Source organism: Cuculus canorus, chromosome 2, assembly GCF_017976375.1.
Source record: "Cuculus canorus isolate bCucCan1 chromosome 2, bCucCan1.pri, whole genome shotgun sequence".
NCBI lineage: Eukaryota > Metazoa > Chordata > Aves > Cuculiformes > Cuculidae > Cuculus > Cuculus canorus.
The window spans coordinates 143,185,342-143,210,674 of record NC_071402.1 but is presented as its reverse complement, the minus strand read 5'-3'; the positions used below and the strand labels follow the sequence as shown (position 1 = coordinate 143,210,674).

At 39.8% G+C, this 25,333-nt stretch overlaps 1 protein-coding gene across 2 annotated transcripts in view; it reads right to left on the bottom strand.

Annotated features, from left to right (window-relative positions):
- Nucleotides 1-17,021, bottom strand: part of ACBD5 (acyl-CoA binding domain containing 5) — a 28,264-nt gene extending 11,243 nt beyond the window's left edge. The window contains exons 1-7 of one of the 2 annotated variants that reach the window (XM_054057635.1): nt 16,809-17,021; nt 15,711-15,831; nt 14,074-14,146; nt 10,257-10,368; nt 10,097-10,129; nt 1,037-1,174; nt 82-282 (exon numbers count right to left, since the gene is read on the bottom strand). In XM_054057635.1, the coding sequence (XP_053913610.1) occupies nt 82-282; nt 1,037-1,174; nt 10,097-10,129; nt 10,257-10,368; nt 14,074-14,146; nt 15,711-15,831; nt 16,809-16,884 (754 nt within the window). In that variant the 5' untranslated portion in view covers nt 16,885-17,021. The remainder of the gene's footprint in view (nt 1-81; nt 283-1,036; nt 1,175-10,096; nt 10,130-10,256; nt 10,369-14,073; nt 14,147-15,710; nt 15,832-16,808) is intronic. The other variant, XM_054057636.1, reaches the window with a different exon arrangement.
- Between the last annotated feature and the right edge of the window lie 8,312 nt (nt 17,022-25,333).

Below are 25,333 nucleotides of genomic sequence, written 5' to 3'. Positions count from 1 at the left end.
TCCCAGGATTTAGCTTTCAAGAAAAGAAATATTTCCCATGAAAAACATGGAAATGAAAACACAGTGTTGCACAGACAATACCTTGGTGAGCGCTGTCATTAGCTAGTTGTAGGCTTGGCTCTGTTTTCTTTATTTCTTCCTCCGAGTCCAAGCCATTTAGGAGAGATTTGGTCTGGATGCCATTCTGTGTATCTGGGATTAAGTTGTCCTCGTAGCAACCATTAGTAACAATGCTTTCCAAATCCTTAGCAGTCACCGATTCTGGTTTTACATTTTTAAATTCTGTAAAAGAACAAGAAAACCTTGCAAATAGAAAGCCACGCACTCAGTAACTCAAAACATAGTTCTGCAAGTAGCTGACTTTCTAATGGACTGTATGGATAATGTATCTGCAGAACAAAATATAGAAATGCTCCTAGATCCACATACACAGGGATTGATTGTCCTGCTCTTGCAAAAAGCACAAATGTAAAATTTCATATGCATAAAGAGCAGATGATACTTAAGACATAGATAAGCAAATCCAAAATAGGTCTCTCTGATAAATTAAATACTACTACTAGTGTCCTTAGAGTCAAAAAAATGTATAGAATTCTAAATATTTAATTTCACTTGGTTTTCACTTGATGCTGGTATTTCTCAAAACTCTTTATGGACCCCCTAAATGAATCTCACTGAAATTTCTGTTTTATTTTCTCAGAAGAAAAAAAAACCTGATTTTCAACTGTACTGTTATACCCCATGTAGCCATTCACAGTTCTTATAAACAGCACGGGCAACAAAATCCAAGAACAACACAGGGTATAGTCTTTTAGGTAACCTACTGACAGACCTTTCTAGCTATATAGCATAGCTCACAAATTTGTACTAGTTCTAAACCCAGACTGAGACATTCCCATTTCTCACACACACATCTATGTGTATTCATATCCAATTCTCCTGAGCTACAACATTCATGATCCTTTGGGATTTTCTGCCACTTAGGTGGTTAAGAATAATTTTGGAAGAGACAGTGTTTCAAGTGCAGAAAACATACCCTTCCCATTTAGCTGCAGTTCTTTTTCTTCCTCTTCACGAAGCCCATCTTCTTCTGATTCTGCTCCGCTATCACTACTCTCAGCTTTTCCATTCACAGCCTTTACATTTGGAGTGGAATTCATGACGTTACTAAGGTCTAACAATAAATTCAAAGAGGAAAAAAATATGTATTTTACAAGACACAAACACAAAACCCTCCCCCCCATAAACTCTTAGGCACAGTTCTGCAGAAGTATTTTCATATTAGAAGATGTACCAAATGATGCCAGCTTTATTTCAGTAAGCTCTTCCTTAATTGGTTTAACATTTCTCTTTTGTGCAAGGTGAGGATTCTTAAAAAATATGAAGAATTTAAGTGACAATTCTGCCACTTCCAGTAAAAAAAAATACGATTAAATACATCTTGACAATGATTCAAGCCTCTGTGTCAGGACTGAGTGATTAAGGTACAAAGAGGGGACAGTTTCTGCAAGACACTCGCGCATTTTTCAGCGCTGAAGTCTGCCTGTTCTAATTGTCACCACAGCATTGCATTTCCGTAATTTCTGCATTCTCTTGTCAGAACCTCAAATGATTCTTTCATTTAGGCTTAACACTAAAGAGCAAAATAATATCCAATTATACTGGATTTGCCAAACCAGCTCTGCTACTTTCTTTGCTGCATGGTAATTTAGAGCTAAGGGGTTTCCGTTTTAATCTGGTGACAAAGAGCCTTCCCACATTCCTCTAGTTTCAAAGCTTACCCATACTGCTTTAAAAAACAACAACAAAAACAGTAAAAAAGTTAAGTTCTTGTATAGAAATAAAGAATATGTTAAATATCCCGTTCAACTTAGTCTTACTGCAAGGTAAGATCTCTGATGGGCACCCTGCATCACTGTTTTGGATTGGTTTAATCCAACTTTGACAGGAAGATTAAAAAAAACAACTTTATTGTAAAAAGAAAACGGAAAACACTATTCTCTGTCTTGTAGACTACAAGAATATACATGATCACACGCTCATTTTCTCAATAAAGAACATTTCTTATTTGCAAGGAAATGTTTCACAGAAGAAAAATCCCAACATACTCCCAGATTATTTCTCATAAGCATGTTATATTCATTGTGAAACCTAATTCCAGAGACGTTTTTCTGAGAGGCAGCAGTGTGAGGAGGGTAAGGTAGGAGTTAAGCCCTCATGGCATAATCATTAAGCACAGACACAGCTCCCTTGGCACAGTAAGGCAGGTATCACCCTCCCCTTTGAAACAACAAATGGGTGGGGGCACAATCATCCCTGTCCTACCCAGCCGTGGGAGTAAACAAGAAAGACAAGACTAGGAGGTTGCTGGAGCACCTCCCTTAAGAAGGCAGGCTGAGAGAGTTCGGACTGTTCAGCCTAGAGAACAGAAGGCTCTGGGGAGACCTTATAGCAGCCTTACAGTAATTCAAGGGGGCCTACAGGAAAGCTGCTCTTTACCATGGAGGATAGGACAAGGGGGAATGGTTTTAACCTAAAAGAGGGGAAGATTTAGTTTAGATATTAGGAAGAAATGTGAGGGTAGTAAGGCACTGGAACAGGCTGCCCAGAGTAGTCAATGGATGACCCAATCCCTGGAGGTGCTCAAGGCCAGGTAGCATGAGGCTTGGAGCAACCCAATCCAGTGGAAGGTGTTCCTACCCACGGCAAATTATAATTAAAATTATAAAACTCCCCACCCTATGAAAGATACTGCAAAAAGACACAGCTTCACTATAAATTTTTTTCCTAAGACTTTTTTCTTCTTAAAGGGAAGGTCTTTTAATATTCAAGAGCATTCTCTGTTCCCTTAATTTCAGTAAGGAGTATTCATTTGGGGAAATTTGTGATACATCACATATCTTTATTTAAAAATGAGTTGGAACTGAGCGTAACTATCAATAGTAAAACGTTTATCATATGGGACACCTCAATAACTGAAATCCATCATGATCATATTTCTTCCCATAGTCATTCTTAGCACCAGCACTCCTAAACATCATGAAGAGGCCCTGCTTTGATGCCAACTCCAAAGAACACCATGGAGTTCCGGACACTTCAAATACCACACTTAACTGTGTGCTTTTCCTCAAAACCCTTACACTGCTATGCCAAATTGCTTTTACTACATGGTAAAACAACAGCTTGCTGCCATCCTCTTTGTTAGTATCTGCTAAGAAACCAGCAATGATGACTAACACTGGCAGTGACAAGCCTAAAGACTAAACAGAGCCAATGAGAACACTTCTACAGTCCCTGTTGGTAGTTTAATGGATAATCCCCAAAAAACATATTTTAATATGAATGATAGGAGTCAAACAAGATTATAAAAGTTTATTTGCTTTGAACTAATGTCACCCACTCCACCTCCTTTATTCAACTACAGGCAAAGTGTCAGTAGGTTTTTCTGTTGCCCTCATTTAGGTACTACAGAATCCCTCTTGGTTTATTATTTTCATCTCACCGCCTTCAATACCAGACTCTGAGATTTGTGACAAGAGTTTTCTAAGCCAAAGCTGTACTGCTTTGTAGCTGTATAAGGAGTTATATTCTACTGTAAAAGCCTGACTGTTTTTTTTCCACTTGTGCACAGTAAGAACTAATGCAAACAGAAAGAAGAATTTAACAGAAGAAAATGGCGAGATGGAAAGGATGTGAAAAAAACCCAGACACAGAGCCTCTCCACAAGCTTCCACTACACATTTATTTTCTTATGTCAGCTCTATTAAGAGATCTCCTAAGAGCAGCTCTAAATATATTTCTTGAAAGGCAGCACTACAGTTCTTTTCCGTGACCTGTATAACAGGGCCAAGTTTCTCAAAAAAATGCATTTGATTTCTAACTCCCCGAGTATTTTGATGCAATTTTTGTTACCCAGATGGAAGTTAGGAGCTTAAATGCCTCTATGGATCTGCCCCAGTTCGAGAGTCATTTTACAAACAGAAGCTAGCCTAGCAGGTTTTTCTCAAATGCCTTGTATTTTTTTTTGTTTCTGAACAGGCACAGAATTCTTCTACAAAATGAACATGCACTGCTGGAGCTGTACTGATTGTTGGCTCAGCACAACACAGTATCCTCACACAAGTCCTATCTCTTTCATTCTCTGCAAATGCCAGTGATCAGGAAACTGTCTACAGTAGCAGGTGAAACACATCATAAAGAACTTAACTAGCTGCATACACCATCATTTAATGAAAATTATGTGCTTTTGTAATATACTGTAATTTTACCCAGCTATCAGCACAATAGCAGCAAATTCTTAGCCACTGAAAGATTATTTTCGTGACCTACATTATTTTCATGACCTACACTTATATCACATACGCGGGGATCTCTTCATACTCCCATGTTTAAGCAGACTCAAGCTCTGTTAAAATTTTCAAGTCTTGGAGAGACCTACATGCTGAACAAAATTGTTTTGCTACCAGGTAACTAGAGTTCTTTTCTAGCCATCACAACCTGATGTTTCATGCCCATTACCAATCCAAGGAGGCTCACCATTTCAATCCCAAGTTCATGCAACCAAGTTGTGCCATTTCCAATGCACTCAGTTACACAAATCTCCACGTCTTTCTGAAACTGATGCATCCAAATACTGCAAGGAGTGGTTGCAGTGAGAAAGGAGGAGTACACGCAGCATCTGGGAGCAAGAAGCTCTTCAGCTAGAAGAACAAGAGTTTCTATGCCTCGTTTCCTTCCATTCTTTTTAATATAGCACACTACAAAGAAAATGTCCAGGGGCCCAGCCCACTCTGTAACATCTGTTCTACAGTACTCAAGTGAGCTGCCATCACAAATAAAAAGAGATTTTAAAAAGGTCTGTCAAAAATACAGACAGAAAAATATAAAATTCCTTACTTGAACTACAACTGTTTTATCACTTTTAATTTTAATTGCATTAAGTGTAAGTTCTCTGAAAAATATATTCCCCTAAGCACACAGATCATGGCAGCCAGATGTTCGTCTATGTAGTTTTCCATTTTTGTTGTTTCAGTCTTCCTAAACTTTACTAAGGCAAGAAAAAGCCTCTCCTCCTTTTGTTTCTCTTTGATATTCGAAAAGACTTCAGCCTTGTTTTGTTAGTGTTCCTCTCTCTGCTCATGTGCTTTTCAAGTTGTTACACCCAAACAGATGGCACTGCAATTCAAAAAACAATTTATCAACAATATCCATGTCTTTATTTACCATTTATAAACATCAAAACAATACTTTGTGGATATGAATGAACACAGACAATAGCAGCTTCTTAGACATTTATATGAACTTGCTAGTATGGTTTTTTGGATTACTGACTAGTCATCCTGGATCTTTACACCTTTCAATATCTGCAGGGTTTCTCACCTCCATCCACATCACCAGTACCTGTTTCCTTGAAATTTCAAAATACTTTCCATACAAATAAGGTTATCAAGTTTTTGGGTTGACTTCAGTACATTTCCTTCTGTCCTGTTACCCTTGAGCCTTCTGCCAGTAGGGAAAACTAGCCTGGGATTTCCTGACAGAGAGCAGCCCAGAAAGAGCAGCAGCCACCGCATAGGCATTCCCAGCACTGGCAGTCAGTTCCACAAAGGCCACTGGACATCCAGCATAGAGGGCCACCAAGCACACACAGTTCAATTGCATGTGCAGCGAGACCAGTGGATCCAGGCTTTGCCAACTGACCATCAACACCTTAGCCAATGCTCACAAGTGAGAATTAACACGAAGAATAGCTGCTCCTTAGATATTTAAAGTAACTTGTAAGAATAGTAAGATCATTCCAGGATCCAGGATGTCCCCATGTCTGGTACTATTTCCCTCTCGGAGAATGAGCTGGACTTGCTAAGATCTTTTCTGTGTGGAAGAGATACAGTCCACATTTGGAATGTTTACTTTGTGTGGCAAGTAGAGAAGAACATTACACTCTTGAGTTTTAGCCCAGAAAATAAAAAAAAAAATAAACAGAATGAACTCAGAACCTCAAAGGAAACTGAATTATGTTTTAAAGCAACAGAAAATGGTATTGCTGCATCACCTGTAGTCCAGAAACTGTGGTCTGTAATATTGAATCAAAGAGCCTGAATAAAAGTTGTTTCACCCTCTACAAGAAAAAACCAAACAGGAAATAACAAAGATTATACTCTCCTGCCATCTATGCCATGCCTACCCTTGAACAGCCTTTTATAGTGCCTGTATGAAACTTGGGCTCACAGGTAACAGAGGTGGCTTTCCCACACATCTCAGAGGCTATGATTAAAGTAATTATTTTTATATGCTATAACAAAGTTATGCATGACACACCAGCCTGTGCCCACTGGGCACTTTTCTGAGAGCAATCAAGACATGACTAGCTATATCTGCCCTTCTCCAGCCTGCCATGCTTCCGTCTACTACTACTTCTTTGTAGCTTGTCTTTGTAAAACAGAGCTGTGAGAAATCTGGATTTCAGTTCTCTCATCACAAGATCCCAACTACAAGTGAGACCTCTCAAATGTAAGACAGTAACATTTTATAGCAAGTGGGTCCATCTGCTAGATTCTCAAAATATGAGGAGCCTTTGATGACCTGTTTTCGTTTTTGCAGGGAACTGTTGTCTGACTGGAAGAAAAGAATCCACATCCAATGACCACAAAAACTTGTTATGCACACAAAAACTTGTTACTGTTGACTCAATCCAGCATGAAACAGACTACAGACAGGCTTTTCTCTTCATAGAAGAAAGCTTCTCTTAGCTCCCTCCACTCTGAAAGATACCATTTTTATTCTTACATTTTCACATTTGGATACTCTGCTGCTTACCCTGTGGTGGTATATTCTCTACTACTCTGTATGAAAGAGATGTTGATATCCTCAGGCTTGAGCTACACTGATGCTCTGCCCTAATTTCCAATGTTGTTAGAAGCAATGGCATAAAACCATCAGTTTGAAGTCAAATCACAAAGTAGGCTCAGATTAGAACTGGAAAGCCTGGAGCAGGTATATATTGCAACATGACAAGCCACAGCTTATTGAGACACTGATCCACATGTCATTGAAACTTTCCACTGACTTTGGCACTTACTAGCCCAGCCCTTAATCCTATAATAATCCCATCCTGCAGCCAAGGCTTCAGAGAATGTTCTGGATGCTTCTGCAGGTAAGGTATTAAGCTACCATACAAATATTTTTGTTGTGCCTCGGTAAGTTTCATCCTAGCTTCCCTGAATGTAACCTGTAACCTTGATTATAGCTGTTAGCTTATCATTGGAAACTACAAGAGGAGAAAATGTTTAAAGGCTGGAACTTTAAAGACGTGTCTCACCCACCCACCCGCTCCTCCTGCCCCACACTTGCCCTCCTAGCTATGGTGCTGCCATGTATTCAACATATCCTACTGAAGCACAGCAACTTCAGAGTCACAGGGATTTTAGATCTTTTAACCCTCTTAGAAAGCACTAAGATTCACAGTCATTGAATTCTTAAAAATCCCAGTGGGGAAAAAAGGAAGAAGATAGATAGACATAAGTTTAGCAAGTCATCTTAAGTCAAACAGAAATGAAAAAACAAGTTTATGAAGCAAGCAGAGGGCATTTTATCAAAGAGGCACACACAAGCAGGAAGAACACGCCACCAAATGCTCCATTACAAAGCGAAGATGTTGAAAATAACATGAGAAGGAATTTGAAAAAATAAAACTATTTGAAAAGAGAAACTAATTGTATGCAATCTACAACAGCGCAGCTGGAAAATGTGTTACATTTTAGGAGTGAGAGTTTCTACCTGGAAAGGAATAAAAAACAGAGGCACTTTTTTCAAGCGCAATACTCCCCTCCAAGCTTACCTATGCCCTGCGCTAACCACTGCATTTCAAATAGAAGTATTTACATATTTGCTTGTTCTAAAAGCACAGACCTCAGTGAGCACTGTCTTTTAAACCTAGCTCCCATCAAATGCAGAAAGACACTTAGCAATTGTTAAAGTGCAGCACCTGCCCATGACCCAGGCCAACTTCTGCCACTCACACAAACACAAGCTGCTACTGAAGCAGTGTGCTGTATGGGCTCCTAAAGCAAACTCACCATGCTGCGATCAGCACTGCCCAAAGCTGGCACACGTACCAATACCAGTCACTCTGCCTCAACAGGGCTTCATCTGCTGCAATTGCAACACAGCTGGGAGCAAAGTTTTCAGGAGGGAAACACTCATTAAGATGACAGACTTTAAGAGTATCATAATGCTGAAACTTTCCATAGCTTCTGCAGTGCATAACTTGTCAGTACTGAAGGCAACATTTAGGGTGCTACTACTCTGCATAAAGGCAAAGGGTGCTCTCTATTTAGTAGGATTTTTAAAATATATTAAATACATTGTCACAAAGCAGGAAAACAACACAGGAGAAATTTTAACCTAGCTCCCATCAAATGCAGAAAGTCACTTAGCAATTGTTAAAGTGCGGCACCTGCCCATGACCCAGGCCAACTTCTGCCACTCACACAAACATTGTCACCAGTGTCTACACCATCTTAAACAGACTTGGGCAGAGCGGTTCTATTCTTTAGCGTGTATCTGGAAGACTGAAGGTACTCATGCTTCCAAGTTCTGTGAAGTATTTTGAGAATTGTACTGTAAACAATAATTATTTCCAGCTTCACTTTTAATCAATGAAGTGGTAAGAACGCTGAAGAAAGGGTTTCAAAGTCTTGATGCAATGGCAAAGTTCGAGCACACAATGTACTTTATGAAAATTCTGTCTGGATTCATTGCAGCATAACTGGACACTGCAGCTTTAAACCATATGAACAATGACATGTCACCAGATTTACTGCAACACTGACAGAACAAGATAAAGCTGAAATTTGCTATTGTGCTTTACTTACACTGCCTTATGTTTAAGCTGCCTGTTTTTAAAAAAAACACGTATGCTAAATTTGTTATTGAAACAGATATAGCTTCACTTCTGTGGTTCTGTTCCCCTAGATAAGTCACTTTTTTAAGCAGTGGTTTTTGGCACTGTGCCACAGACACCAAGTCCAAGTAAATCCTTATTACACAGATCACTGACCTGAATCTACTGATACTCTTACAATCTTGCCCATCAATCCAGCTGTCAAGCAAGCTCATTAAGTCCCAGACATGAAGCATACACAATTTTAGTTGAGAGAAGTCACACAGCTTTCAAAATGGCCATTTAAAAACTACCACTATCCTTCCCCCAGAAAATGAAAAATTAGTTTTCTTTGATTTGATACCAAAATCAAAATCAAAACTATGTTCGTTTAAGGTGGGGGACACACACAAAAGGCAACTTAACCAGCTGACTGCTACCAATTTATTTGTGCAATGGTTTCTTTTTAAGAATTGTTCCAAAAATTAAAAATGCAGAAGGGGAAAACTTGACTGTAATTTTAATCCAGATTTAAAAAACTGTAAATCTTATATTAGCACCTTATAAAAACATTCCCATAACACAATAACTGTTATTATTGAATGTTCTCACAATGGTACTGGTAAAATCACCACACTGATTTTTACGCAGCTATGACACCACTAGGTTTGCCACTGGTCAGAGATTTAAAATGTTTAAATAGATATTATCTTCATTAACTTGAGCCTTGAATAGACATAACTTTACAAGCTCATCTTAGATTCTGTATGTATTAGAGAAACCATGATTAAAAAAGCATGAAGAGATTTCGATTATGGATATTTTTTTTTATTTCAGATCAGATGATAGACCTGATTACCAGCTCTGCATGCAGTTTGATAATCCACAGCTACATCAGAATATAGCAGTACACATTTCAAATAGTCATTCCTTTTATTTATGGAAAGGCAGCAACTATTTGCTTGGGGGAGTTGTTTTGTTTTGAATATTGTCCTTTTTTCAGGAAGAGGCTTCCTTCAGCAGCTCAGAAAGCCTGTAGACAAGGACTAAAAATGCAGCTTCCTGGTTCTAACTTTGTTTTGTACTGCAAAAGCAAAGTAAACCAAAATCCAGCCTAATGAGGTGGCAAGCCCAGAGTCACAAGCGTTACGAGGAAATTACAATATCACCAAAACAATGGAAAAGATGGACTTATACACAATTTATTGTTCCTACCTTCCAAATACTTAGAGACTTTCTCCATTCGAACTGCCATATGGTAAAGAAAATGAACAGAAAGATGCAATGTTTAGCTTTAAAATCATTTACAGAAAACAAGGCCAAGAAATCAGGAACAGTGATTATTGCCAGTACAAAGCAAGTTATTTGTCCAAACCTGAGGTTAGGTCAGATCCTCTGTTCTTTTTATCTTCTACTATTTCATAGAATGGGCCTATTACGTGTAGTAATTCTTCAACTTTGTCCGTCATTGGCATACTCTCAAGAATCTGCACAAGTCCAAAACATGAAGCATCTTATGAAACAGCATTTCAATGTTTCATTAATTTCAACTGATTTTAGAAACTGCTGATCATTGTAAAACTCAATAACATTTCACTAAGTCACTCAACACAGCATTCTGATTTTTTTTAATTAATTTTTTTTAATTACATGGAAACAACACAAACATAATTTACCAAACCAGGATCTTAACAAGCTGTATTAATTTCTTTTAGGCAAAGAGAAGATGGGAGAGCTAATACATTTGCCACCACTAAAGGATCACCTCAGCACAGTATTAGAAGACCTTGGAATACATTACTACAGCAATTTCCAACTAAATGAACTCAAAGTTCAACTGGCTGATGTTATCTAATGCAATTTACTTTACAGACAAGTCTTCCTGCAGAGAAAACGAAACAAAGACTTTTTTTCTTAAGAGGAGTCTTCACATTTGTCAAACCCTGTCATAGTCAACGGAATATAAGGAGTAGATAAAAAATGCGCTACTGTGTCGATCTAAACCCAAACAACAAAATGGACAGACTATAGCAAGACCAGGACAGTGCAAAGACATACTTTGTGGAGCAAACTAGAACCAAATTCTGCTCTTGAAGTCATTTAGAGCTCCTCCTTTCATAAAAATTTCTTCATTTTAATTTACAAAACCAATACCTTTGATCATCTGATAAGAACATAGTATCTTAAATCTAAAATACATTAAACAGAAGATATTAAATAATTTAATATTATTTTAAAACATATGATATCACTGCCCCATTCTACTTGAAGTTCTTTCAACCAAGCTTTGCCAATAGCTTTGTTCCTCTTTCATCCTCTACTTTTTTTTTAAATTCTTTTTAAAAAGAGGAAACAGCTACAGGAAGAGAATCAGGCAGAAGCAAACTAACAGCTACAGTACACCTCCTCCACCAGAAGAGCACCACCAAGGAAGCAACAGATGGAGGAATGATTTGCCATAGAACAAGCTGTTCAAGGGCACCGAGCATGTCACCAAGTAGTAGAAGCAAAACCTAGAGCTCCAGGCAGGCTGGCCAGTAACAAATCAACACTTGCAAATCAATCAAGGATACCAAGAGACAACGATCCCATCAAACTGCAGTTTCACTGCCACTTCTCTGATCTAAGCAGTGTATACAATTCACTCCACAGTTAGAGAGAAATGCTCCACGCTTAGAGGCATATGGATATGAACAAGAGACAGGACAGGTTTGCAATTTTTTAATTATTTTTTAACTTCAGTAGCACTGGGGAAAGCAAAAAACCTATTCTAGAGTAACACTCGTGTTTGCTCTGTATGCTCTGTATTCACTCCTACAGTTTGCACTGCAAACTGTTTTATACATGTACTCCTATGATGTCTTCACATATCTGCTCTTCACCTCTTCTAAACAGAACTCAATACTCTCTGCAACTTGGAGCAATTCTTAGAATCTTACTGTGCAGGTTCTGCTAAAGTAGGTTTTGTAACTGCTACCTTTTTGGTGAACAAGTAAAGAGAAAATACTTCTACAAACAAAACCAACTGCTTACTTACAGAGCTGCTAAGCATAGTGTGCAATCTTAAAATTCGAAAGGGTTACTACATATCCGGAATTACTATTTTCTTCAGACAATTCATATATGAAAACTATATATTTAAATAAGAAACAGCATACAGTGTTAACACTTGTGTATGCTGTGATACCACTCACTTCTAATGTATAACAAAATACATCTGAAGTGTAAATAAATCAGTTTAAACGGTATTGCAATATAAAATTTCAGAAATACTACTTGGAAGATAAATTAACATTAAACAACATGCACCTGCGCTCAGATTAATCTCAGGTGAGACTAAAACATGTTTAGTCATCTTCTGCTAGCACCTCAAAACCTCACCTAGGCACACTCCTCAAGGCTGCAATTTTCAAGGCTACCACATGAAGGGAAAAACCACACCAAACAAGTTTACCATAAAAGTATCTTGTGATAGGGTCATCTGATGCATGTATAGACCAGACACAATGTGCAAATGCTAGGGACATGCACCAGGGGCAGGCAGGAATATAGCAACCTTATACACCATTAAACACAGTCCTGTGATACCAGTGTGCGTTTCTCTGCCCCCCTAGACATGGATACCCATGCAGTGACAGCGGAATGCCCACAGTAATAGCACAAGGATTAGTGCAGTATGTGCTGATAGAACAACCCAGTGGATCCATTTGAAATGAACTTCCATGGACATTTCAAGTAAAAACAATCAGGCTGGAAAAGCTGAAGCTAGTGTGTCAAATGCAAGAGCTGAAACAGCACCAAAGCAGGGCAGACTGATTCCCCAGTTACAAAGCTGAGCGAGGCAAGAAGTCATTTGCTCTCCAGTCCCTACGTGTAACCCGTACAAAGGCAGAATATTTGTGCTTCATTAGGATTACATAAGCAGACTTCCTCACAGGAGGCTTATTTGGGTTTTTTTTAGAACAAACATTGCAGTTTCACTTGCTTTTAGAGTCCTGATCAAACCAATTGCTGCAGAGAAAAAAAAAATAAGATGCTGTACTGGAGTTTTAACACATTTTGAATCAGAGATTTAAAATGAAGCACAAAATAAATACAGAGGCACACATTCAAAAGGATTAAAATGTAGTGGGATTTTTTACCAAATGAATAATATTTGGCCTTCTGCGGTTTCTGGCAGGGACTAAATTACCAAAACTATAGACAGGAAAAATAACAGTTGTCAGACTCCAGCTTCTTGGTGAGAAAAAGTTTTTGCTATATCAATCATTAAATATGTTAAGAGTTCACTGTCAAGGCAGTGACCTAGGAGAAAAACAAGTGTATTCAGAGTAAAACCTACATTTTCTCTCCTCGATGCTAACCCGATCATAATAATAGATTCCAATTATATGTTTATCTGGATTGACAGTAAATAATCTTTAGGCCGGAAAAGCCACCTAGAAGCGCTTCACTAAAGAGACTGCATTGGAAAGAGTTCATAAAACACAAGAAACACTAATTCTGAATGTTTTCTTTAGTTAATGGTGCAATTCCTGCATAATATAGTATGACGGTTAACAAGTTACATGTCTATTCCAGACAAGACAGACAAAATCAGTCAATTCTAACTGTCTGACTGCAACTATAGTATGGAAGGAATATTTTCATGACAAGCACAGAAAACAGGTTGCAGAGTTCCTCTTGAAAAATCAAGGATGATTGAGTTTACATATTTGATTACACTCATGCCTCCAGTCATGAGATTAGACTCTTGCTCCTAAAAGTCCTTCTGGAGGGTTGTCTGGTTTTTTTTTTTCTTTCCGAGAAGTGGATCGCTTATTTCTCTCAACTCCGAGATATGAGACAGTTTGCAGTAAGTCAGCTTTGGTTTTGTTGTACTTTTAAGTTCCACCATTTTCCCCACTGCCCCATTTACCATGATTTCAACACTTCACTTTCTCTAGCTCAGTCATTTAAACTTTATATCAGCTAGACCTCTCATGTTTCTCTGAATACAACCCAAATTCGATAGCTTTAAAAGGAACGACATAATTTTCTTCTTCCTGCAGACCAAACAGCACAATACTGAAATGTAACACTTCACATAGGGAGCTTTGACAGCAGCAGTCAGCAAGAACCTCCTCATGCTCCGTTGTATATATCTGGAATATTTATTTTAGAGGATGCCTTACACTCATTAGTAAACCTACCTTTTTCATTTCTTCAACATAGGCTATCATGGCTTCTTCTTTGGACATGTCTCCCAAGGCACTCCAAGCATCCCTAGGAAAGAAATTTGCATCCATCTTCAGTATTTTCTAGGCTTACTTCATTTTTTCAGCCTGGCCTTAAGCAGGTCAGTTACGTAATGCCCAAAGTTTCTCTGATACAAATAAAGTGCAACAATTCACAACTTTTCTTTTTCTTTAAGAAGCCCAACTATATAATTTGCTAGGATAATCACACAGTGGTACATCAACAAAGGAGCAACAAACTGACCAGCCCTGGGGACTGAACAGTTCCTCACTGGCCACCTATGATCTTGTAACTGGTAAGTTGTTTACAAGCCCAAATATGAGACACACACACACACATTTCCCTTTTGATTAGGTTGACTTTTTTTTTTTTTTAAGATCCTCTGCTGCAGAAAAAGAGCAGGCACAGACACTTCAGCCAGCGCACTTACAAACAGCTGTCAGTACATTAGAACAGGCTAACAGAAAAATCTGTCCTTTTCGAGTTTAACAGCTGGGGAAAGACCCTTCAGTTTAGTAGGCAAAAAGTTTAATCATTGCCCCAGTTACCACAGCAGCTACTTATGACCTAAAAAAGTCTTTCCTCCTCCAACTCTGCAAGATATGAAACTCCAATCAAATTTATCAGTACTGGACACAGAATCTGTCAGAATACAGACTGGAATAAAACATTTTCTTTACTCAGTCTTCCAATTGATTTGAGAATGTCCCTTTCCCTTCCATTTGTCCCACTTATGGCAAAATCCCATGGTTTGTGGCTCACATTCCAGCTACAACCAACCAGGTGGGTGGAAACTTATTGCCCTTGTCCTCTGCAATGACAATCCCTTCACACTGACTTGAGGAGAGTGGGAAGGACAGAGAGAGGGACGGAAAAGAAAGCCCAACACCTCCCCTTCCCCTCCAAAACAGTCAAAGGAATAATTTCTCAGATCCCAAGACCACCGTGACCATAAAGATAGCAATAATACTTGTTCTACAGGACAAATCATCATTAAAATATAATAAGCAAGGCATTCACATGATTTTTCAAAAAGATCTTAAAAATTTAGTTAGCCAGAAGTCTTCCTACTACAAGGAAAATAGACAGTGGGAAGTCCTGCCACTCAGCAGACAAACCAGAAAGACACATAAACCAGACTTCTTCCCAAGAGCTTGAAGCTGTATCCATGGCTGTCAATGAGCACTTATTTACATCACGCTCACATCATACATGAAAGCTTGATAAGTAAGAACTTCAGACACTCAGCCACATCACTCATTCTGCAGAGCACCTACAGTTTTGTTCTATAATGTGGGATGAACCCCGCAGAGGTACCATGATGGTGCTTGCCCAAGAAAACCCTGCCTACCTGCAGAACCTGAGGGAATGCCTTCACCTGCAACTCAGAAGTTACAAATCATCTGAGCTGGAAAGTTGCAACACAAGAGAGAAAATGAATTCAAACATTAAATGTTGTGAATGTTCTTTTCCAAAAGAGAAATAAACTCGCTAAACTCTTCCTCCAAATACCATGCATCTAGAAAGTATCTCCACTCCAAACATATCTTAAAAATGCCAAACCAAACCAAAACAACTCGTTAAAAGTTACCATTTATATCTACCAATTGGATCCCAAAATCCAGGTCGTGGAATGTTACAGGGTCCTTGGGTCGCTTGCTTATAAAAGCTATAGAACTTGAGCATCATTTCATTCGTTGGCTGGAATGAACCTAGTGAAAGCATTTTAAAATACAATTAAATTGTAATCAAGAATATTAACAAGTATTTTACAAGCTTAGTATTTATGTCAGAAAATAGCCTGTAGTTTGTTACAGCCTGAGTCATAGCAGTACAGTTTATGTCAACAGAGAACACCTTCACTTCATCTGCCATGAACCAGCACCACTGGCAATATTTACTTTGCAAACAGCAAGTTTCAGATCAAGATTAAGGGACTATAACCTTTACTATTTCTAGGGGTCAGACTCCACAATTAAAGTAGGAAAAAAACAAAAAAGAGTAATAAGTAACAGAAAGCAAGCGCCCTTTTAGTCAGTTTAAAAGGACAGGTTCAGCTCCCAGTAAAAAATATCTCCCGTGTCACTTTACTGTTACAAATAGTAACTTAGTGAAAAACTCTAGAATTAAACAAAAAAAACCCCAAACAAACAAACTAAACCCAGGGAAACACACACATCCTAAAACCAAAGAAAACAAACCCCAACACAGCCTTCCCCTGTGTTTTCATTTCCTTTAGGTATTTGACAGCACTTTCAGTAGCAGTTTCACTGTTTCTCTTTTCTTCCCAGTGAAACACACTCTTGTAGAGGCTGAAAATGTCAATACAAAACTAACAACTGGCAGGGAAGATTCACAATCAACCCGTCAAACCAAATAATTTGAGGTTCGATTAAGGTGACAATGAGCTTTCCCCTTAGTGTCACAGTTTTACTCGCACCAGAAGTCACGACGATGTTCGCAGCAACCAGCTCATTTTTATTATTCGTATCAAGAAGATACGATACATTGCGATTCGTGCACTCGAGTAGCAGTTCCGAGGCCGCCCCGGGAGCTGTCGGGCCCCACACCGGAGGGGCCTCCTCCGCGGCCTTGGCACCCTCGGGCCGTGGGCCCGGACCGAGCTCTCCCGCCGGCTCCCGGCCCCGCCAGGCCCCGCGCCGAGGCCGCCAGGCTCTTCCCCGCTCACCGTTCTTGGGGAGGCTCTGGATCACCTTCACGGCCGCCTCGAAGCGGGTGGCGTGCACGGAGCCGGTCTCCGCCATGGCCGCCGCCAGTGTAAATTTCTCCTGCTGCTGCTCGTGGCCGGCTTCGCTGGGGCAGTACGAAAGAGGGACCGCGTCCCTGCACCCACCCCACGCCCCCGCCCCGGCCTCAGGCGACCATGTTGCGTTTCACTCAGCGGCCCCCGCCCCGCCTTCCCTTCGCTCCGCCCCGCCTTCCCTTCGCTCCGCCCCGCCCCGCCTTCCCTTCGCTCCGCCCCGCCTTCCCTTCGCTCCGCCCCGCCTCCCCTTCGCTCCGCCCCGCCTTCCCTTCGCTCCGCCCCGCCTTCCCTTCGCTCCGCCCCGCCTTCCCTTCGCTCCGCCCCGCCTTCCCTTCGCTCCGCCCCGCCTCCCCTTCGCTCCGCCCCGCCTCCCCTTCGCTCCGCCCCGCCTCCCCTTCGCTCCGCCCCTTCCAGTCGCTCATCCCGTCGCCCCGCCCCTTCCTTTAGAACCGCCCCTTCGTTAGCCACGCCCCTTCCCGCAGTCCCCTCTGTTTTGCCTCGCCCCTTCACCACACCCCGCCCCCACCCTTCGCCCCGCCCACTCATCATCTCCCGCCCCTTCACGCGTGCCGGTCTCGTTTCTCTTAGCCCGCCCCTTCTTTAACCCCGCCCATTCGCCCCCCCCCTTTCCGTCCGCCTCGCCCTGCCCTCCATCCGCATCCGCCGTGGGGCGGCCGTTGTGCCCGGAGAGCTGCCCAAGTGTGGGGCGTGGGGACCGTCTCCGCGCGGTGGAGGAAACGGTTCCTTGTTTTCCCATTGTTTTCTCTGCTTTCCTTCTCTTTCTACACTTTCTTCTCCCAAGTGATGGGCGATAGGACGAGACGGAATAGCCTCAAGTTGTGCTGGGGGAGGGTCAGATTGGACATTGGGAAAAATTTCTTCACCAAAAGGGTTGTGGAGCACTGGCAGAGGCTGCCCAGGGGAGTGGTGGAGTCACCATCCCTGGAGGTGTTTAAAAGAGGGTAGATGAAGTGCTCAGGGACGGGGTGGAATAGTGGACAGGCACAGGCAGGCTTAATGAGCTCAAAGTTCTTTTCCAATGGGGTGATTCTATGATTCCACTATTCCATGATGATGAACATTCCAGAGCATGCCATATTCCACCCATTTTATGGACCTTGGTTACTCTTCGGAGATCACAGTCTTGCAGAATGCTTCGGATTGGAAGGGACCTTTACGGGTCATCTAGTCCAACCCCCCCCCGCAGTAAGCAGGGACATCTTCCACTGCATCAGGTTACTCAGAGCTCCATCCAACCTCACAATGAGCGTTTCCGGGGATAGGGCCTCCACTACCTCTCCAGGCAACCTGTTAAAGTGTTTCTGAACCCTCACTGTAAAAAATTCCTTCCTCATATCCACTCTGAATCTACCCTCCCCTCCACCACCGTGGCAGCCAGCCTTGCTGCTCCCTCCCCTCCTCACTGCCATCCTGCTACTCACACCTAGTGCCACATTATTCACCTAAATCACTGCTGTAGCCGCATATTTTTGTAATAGCTTTAATGGCTTCTATTTACATTAAAATTTTACGCATGAGATTTGAAAAGCCTGGAACCCTGGGAGCAGCTATTTCCATGGTGTTTGGAGATGAGGGTGAATACCAGCGGAGTACCACCAGCTAGCTCAGTCGCTAAATAAATGAATGGTCTTATTCAGCAGCGCTGCGCATCCAGCACTCCACGAAGTCAAACAAAAGTATGTGAAACCAACTGCTTTTGTAGCAAGTGGAATAATTAACCCAGTGAGCAACAGGACGAATTAATAGCCCCTTTGAATGGAATAGAGTACAAAATCTTGGCATTTGAGCCAGTTCATTTATCTGATACACAATATATATTTTAAACCCTTCTGAAGGCAGTTGTGTTCTCACAGTATATGCCCTCTGGTGGGAAAGAAAAGCTCCAGAGAGAAGGAATTGGAGCAGATCAGCGTCTGCTCTGCTGAGCTAGTACATTGCACAGGGTCAGCAGCCAGCTGGCCAGGGGAGAGCTTTGCTGGAGAAATGCTGACACTTCCAGAGGTGTTCAAATAGGTTTCACCTCACTGGGTAAACGATGAACCCGTGTTATGAACACCACTACTCTGCTCACATGAATGCTACAGATAAATTTCTCTGAATTTTTTTACTTTGCGTGCTAGATTTCTAAAGCCCTTGTGAGCTACATACTAAGATCTATCATCTTTTTTATCCATGAAGGTAGGAATGACAGAAGCTCAGATCAAAGGGGAGTGTTTGTTTGAAGATAAGTGGGTCTCTGTATAAAGTACAGATTCTTTGAGCATGCAAGGAGTTAATGGCAAAAAAGTAATAAAAAAATTAAGGGTCTTTTATGGGGCAAGCTAATGCACAAATTCTATTTACCTGAGAAAAATCTATAATGTTGTTTGCCATTTTAATTGATTTAAGAGAAATGCAGTCTGCATTTTTATAATGAGTGTTCCCAGACTTTCACTGGAAGTAGGCTTTAAAAGAGGTGCGAATGACAACCTATTTAATGGCTGTGCACAGAAACAGAAGCTGCCCTCTTTGCACCGAGATGTACAGTAGTGTGAGTTTGGCAGATCCAGAATGAGGCACTTGAATTAACTGAAAATAATCCATATCATCATGCCCCAAGACAAGGATGAGATCGTAAATGAAAGGCAAATTTAGAGTTCTGGTGAGTCTGTGAGAATATATCACACATTTAATTTAAATGCTCATATATAATACTAATTAACATTGCTATTAGCTGCCCCTGTGTATACATTTTGCATTCCATGCAGCATTAACAATAATCAAATGTGGAGTAATAAATGAGACCCTCTCACCTGATGCAAATATCTAGGAATGTATTTGCAGCTTTGGCTCAAGCTGAGGACCCAGTCTTCATTCTTTGGGGAACAAAATTATATTATATTTCTCCATCATCTGCTGAGTACCAATTGGGAATGACTATATGCTTGTAAAATCTGTGTTGAACTGGGCTGTGTTTCTATTGCTCCAGAAGAGCAGTCTCCAAAGCAATTGTAAGTATGTCCAGCTTTTATCCTTTTTTTTGATCCAATGTTTGAGAAGCTAAACATTGGGAACTGTGATAGACAGACTGACCAGTGGTGCCCATCAGCTCAGATAAGAAAGAGGAGAGGCCATGGTATTCTGCCACTGGTGTGATTTGACAGTGAACGCAATGTGTGACACTTAAAATGTATGAGTGCTTTGCTATTCCCACACTACTTATGGAGACCCTCTGATTTGCTAATACGAGGCATTCCCGGCAATACTGAGACAGGTGAAATCTTGTGTGAAAGCATGCTGCTGTAGTCCCTGGAGGAGTACCCTTAGGACATGTCCAGAGAAAAGGCAGGTAAGTATGATCCTTTGTGTAACTTTGGCCCTGTCCTTCACAGATGGATTAGGGATGGTTATCGAGTCCAGCAGTGTTATGACATAGGATAGTCTATCAAAGTCTGATGTGCTGAGCTACCTTACAGTTCTCATTTTGTACTGTGTGTAAGCTGCCACCATCCCTTTATGTTGTTCTCATTTGTATCCCTGGTTTGTCTTGGTTTTCTAGCAGCTGCTTCCAGTGCCAAGCTACTCCCCAGTCCAGCCTGAAGAGCACCTTCATTTAACTTGAGGGACAAAAGCGTCAGTTAAATTATGCAAGTGAAAAGCAGACATTGGAAGCAATTATGCCTATTGCTCCCTCAAGGGTCTGAATCATAGCAGTATGTATTACAGAAATACTTTTAAATGGTACTTAAGAAAGTAGACCATAGCCTCATATGCATTATGAGCAAGTTCTGTAAGCTACCAGATCCAAGAGCATGTAATTTTAGCAAAGCTTACTTTTTGAAGTATGTAATCCAGTGGGGAGGGAGAATGAATTATTTAAAACCTAATAATCATAATTATGAAGAAGTAAATTAGCATTACAATTTCTAAGTCAAATCTACATGCTGATGAAGAATGGAAAGATGTTGTCTAAGAAGGGAGAGCTTTTCATAAGGAATAGTTTGTATATTGTTTAAAGTAGAAAGGCTGATGTATCCAATGACATTTACTTACAGTTTTTTTTAGTGAAATCGTGAAGAATATTAGTGTCAAAATCAGCAGCTCTGGAGAAAGAGAACTATTTGCTTAGCATGAATATGGCAAAAGTAGCAGTTGAGTTTTGTCTTCCTATGTAGACCAGTCCTTGCTCTTCAGGGCAAAGGACTAGTTTTACACAAGCAAGAATGCTTTTGGGGATGGAAGTTTTTTTGTGAGGTTCAGATACATCCCTTAATAACTCAGCTAGAAATACCAATTCACTTCATAGTTGGGGATTAAGTAATACAATTATTTTTAACCATTGTTAACAGCAGCTGCTTTGCCTACGGATTAGGCTTCTTGTTGTCAAAGGTGTTAAAGGTAATATATTCAATTTCAAACCTCTTTTGAGTTTTTCAATTCACGCGTATCACAGGTCTTTTAAGTAATCAATATCATGAGCTGCATTTCTGTTTCCCCCATGCCTCCACACTTCTCACGTACTTCAAAAAAGGAGGTGAGGTAACAAAAGTATAAACTCAGATCCGTTTAATAAAATGCTCTTTGAAGGACCAAGTATGATCATACTTCCAAAGACATTTTAGCAGCATTTGACTTTGCATTGAACTACACAGTGCTTTTGAAGTCACAACCTTTTACAGGTGTATATCTTTGTATGCCTAAAGTATAATGCAGCACCATATTGTGTCTTAAGCCCCTCTTTTTCCTACAAAGCTTACTATTCATTACTTTTATGAAATTTTCAATAAAGTTCAGTTTTCATTATTGCCTCGAGGTGTTATTCTTGTAGAGCCTGCAGAATTGTTCAGATTTCACATATTCTAGGAAGAACATTTTAAAAAATCCTGTTCCCTTACACAGCCATGAACGGAGCTTTGAAAAGCCTGTAGTTTCATCTTGCAGCAATGACAAACTGTGTCTCATTATAAACAACAGCAGCAGACAGCTCATAACAAATACTTCTTTCCCCTTCAGTAAAAATGCAATATCTGGAGGTCAAATTGTTCTCTCATTTACAGAGATATAAGCTTGGAGTTACTTTGTTGATTTGGGGATATTTATGATGTTACATATTTTCATAATGCAAATGAGTAGAATTTGTCTCTGACCATGTCTGGTATATTATTTCTGTTTTGACATTTGTGCTTCTTATCTTCTCAACTACTGCTGCTAAAGTTTTAGAATCCTTCCCTTGCGTAATTTGCCTCTTGGGAGTAGCAAACAAAATACTGTGACTGTATCATATTAATGTGCTTATGCAATGGCATATTTATAGCCAGACAGCTCTTGTGATTTTTTTTTTTTCTTTTTCAGTATCTGGAAGGGAGAAGACCAAAGCACTTTTAGTTTATGTGTGTTCTTTCAAAGTTCTCTTAAAAATAATAAGGCTATTCTTTCAGGCAAATCTGAAAAATTACTTTGTGGAAATGTTTTCATGACATACGTTTACCAGTGTGCAAAATTTGGACTATAACTGGCAGACAGGACTGAAGTCAAGTGTTTTCAGGCTCATGTCTATTTATTCAGGCAGAAAGTATATCACTGGAGTTTTGGTAAACAGGTTTCAACAACCTAATCTAACAGATTAGAGGTGATTTACTGGAGTGAGTCTTCCAACAAACAAGCTCTCAGAAGGATTTAAGACTGAGTTTAATTGGGTGTCTCAGCACAGGGCCACCACTTCATTCCAATCCTCCTTATAAGCACCCAGCTCTGCTGCTGTGTGAGTCCTAGTAAAAAAATCTGACCTCCTTAGAAGTCAGAGCCAGCTATACACTTTTTCCACCTATAAATCACATCTTTTTTGCTCTTGTATTAAGGTCAGGTCTGATACTGGACATTATCCATGGTAGTTTATCTGGGAAGCTTTATTGGGAAAGAAATATGCCATTCAAGAACTGTTTCAGTTTGTATTGTTAGATCATTTCTGCTCAGCTGGAATAAAGGAGTTATGTCTGCTTCAGCGTTTTGGAGTGATAAGACCTGTCCATTTCATTGAGGTGGAGGAGAGGGGTGAACTACAGCAATGTACAACATCTCAAGATACATATCAAGGTCAGAACCTCCCAGGTTTTGCCATTTTTGCCATTCTTAGACTGAGAATTCTTAAGTAGAAAATTATTGGATGAATAAATGGGATGGAAAAAACTTAGGAAATTATGTATCTTCAGTGGTTTTTATACTTTCCTTTGCATTGAAATGTTCTGATTACTATACCATATGTTCAGCATGAGAAGCTTAATATCAAAGCTTCTGTAAATGCCAGAAAGGTTAATGAAGAAAGACAGCTGTCAGTTCTTTGTCTCTCAAAAGTAGAAAACAAATAATCAAAGTATCCACTGAATAGTTTTCAAAGTAAATTACTGCTGGTTTCTAAAAACTCCTGGAAACAGAAACAATTGAGCTGTGTGAAATAAAAATGACAATTTAATCCATAGAAGTCCTTGAATGCCCCTAAACAGAGATGTTTAAAGGTCAAGTCACTCTGCTACAGATAAAGATAGAAATGCAGTTCTAGAGTACACAGGGAGCTGGGCAGCTTGTGACAACAGCTACGTTGGCTTCTGTCTGTCAATCGAGTAACCTAACAGAGGGCAGAGGGCACTTTCAGGAGGCATTACAAGTCCTTAACCAAAGATGTACCTGTTAAAGAGCTCAAGTCTTCAGTGTCATATAGATCACTTTAAAACATCCTGAAATCAAAAGTTAGTATTACAAATTTGCTGTACGAGAGAAATAGAACAGCAAAATACACTCTGTTTCTTCTATTTGTTTGCCTAGCTTTTGTTTTCAGGTTTTAATCTTTTTGTAGCTTTGTTTGTGAATTAGAGAGCTCACTGTTATCCTCCTGAAGGGTTCTCCAAGAATCCTATGAATCCATATAAATAAAAGTCAAGCAGCCCCTTGATTTCTTTTACTTAGAATTGAATTCACTTGATGCTTTCACACCAGTGAATTCACTCTTTCATTCTGATGTCTTTCCAATATTTTAACATCTTCCTTGAATCATAGATCACTGCTGCTGGATACCATGCTGCAGTAATACTTCCATTAATGTCAGAGACAACAGAGGTCTGAGGCTTCTCCAAACTCAATTTTCTCACTCATGTCCAGAATTCATTGACCCTTTTGGATGTAGAGGTGGATGAAAACCTCAAAGCACAGGGTCTTCATATTCTACTTGTAGTTCAGGACCCATGCTATATGTGAGCACTCTTAATGCTGTTGTTCGGAATGATGGAATGATATTTGATTATATTCAATTATGCTGTTTTTTTCAACTAGTTTATCAGATTATTCTGTCTTGTCAGTCTGTCCTTTTAATTATTTGTCACTTTCCTAATCACTGTGGTCTCTGCAAATCTTACTAGTAGTGATTTTATTATTTTCTTGCAGGTAGTTAAACAACAAGGAGTCAAGGTCAGGATGCCCTTTCTGAAGACATTTAAAGTGTCAGCCATTTTTTTAGTTAATATGTACCATAATGATTTTCTGTTACAGTAATTATTTATTTTTAAGATTTGTATTGTAATGTCTCAATCAGAATTTCATTCAGTCAGATATGTTACAGACTTATAAATACATTTCTACAGCAGTTACATTTATCTATCAAACTTGTATTCCCACAGAAAAGGATATTGAGTTATCCTGAATATAGGTATACTTCTCCATACATTCCTATCGATTTGCATTTATTAATCTATCCTTCTTTAATTCTTTCTTAATGGAATCTCCTATCAGTCATTCTGTCATATACTTGGGATCAATATTAAGTTGACAGGATGAAATGCCTGTATAGCTTTTTTCAATATTGGCATAACCTTTGCTTTCTTTCAGTGCTCTGGAACTTCTCCAATGTTTGAAAACTGTCTGAGAATGAATATTAACACTCCATGATGCTTTTTTCCTGGCTCATTTAAAACTCTTGGATGTGATTAATCTGTACATGCTGATTTAAGAAGATCTAAATTTAGAACCTGCAGATAACTAGGTTTCCCTTGATTTTCCTTTTAATGTAAATAAAAAATTGAGTTTTAAACACTGTGATTGAAGATCTCTTTATGTTGCTCTGTTCACTCTCCTGGTATTTTAGTGTTTCACTGTCTGTTCGAAATCCTGCAGGTGGAAGGGTCTCTGAATTTCTAAAGATTTTTTCTAAAAAGTGAGTTACACATTTCTTTGCAGATTGCCTTTGACTTGTATGAACCCCTGGGATAAGCGTCTGTAAGCTACCTTAACAAATCATGCATGGGAGGGAGTTGTTGTGTGTTTTTAACTTAATAACTTTCAGGGTTATTCAGGCTTTCTCATTCTCCAGCATGGTAGTTCTAAAAAAAAGTCTTAACAAATGAAAGCTTTTGATTAGTAGGACTGTCTGTACTGAAGTCTAAATTTCTATGTCATGCTAAATG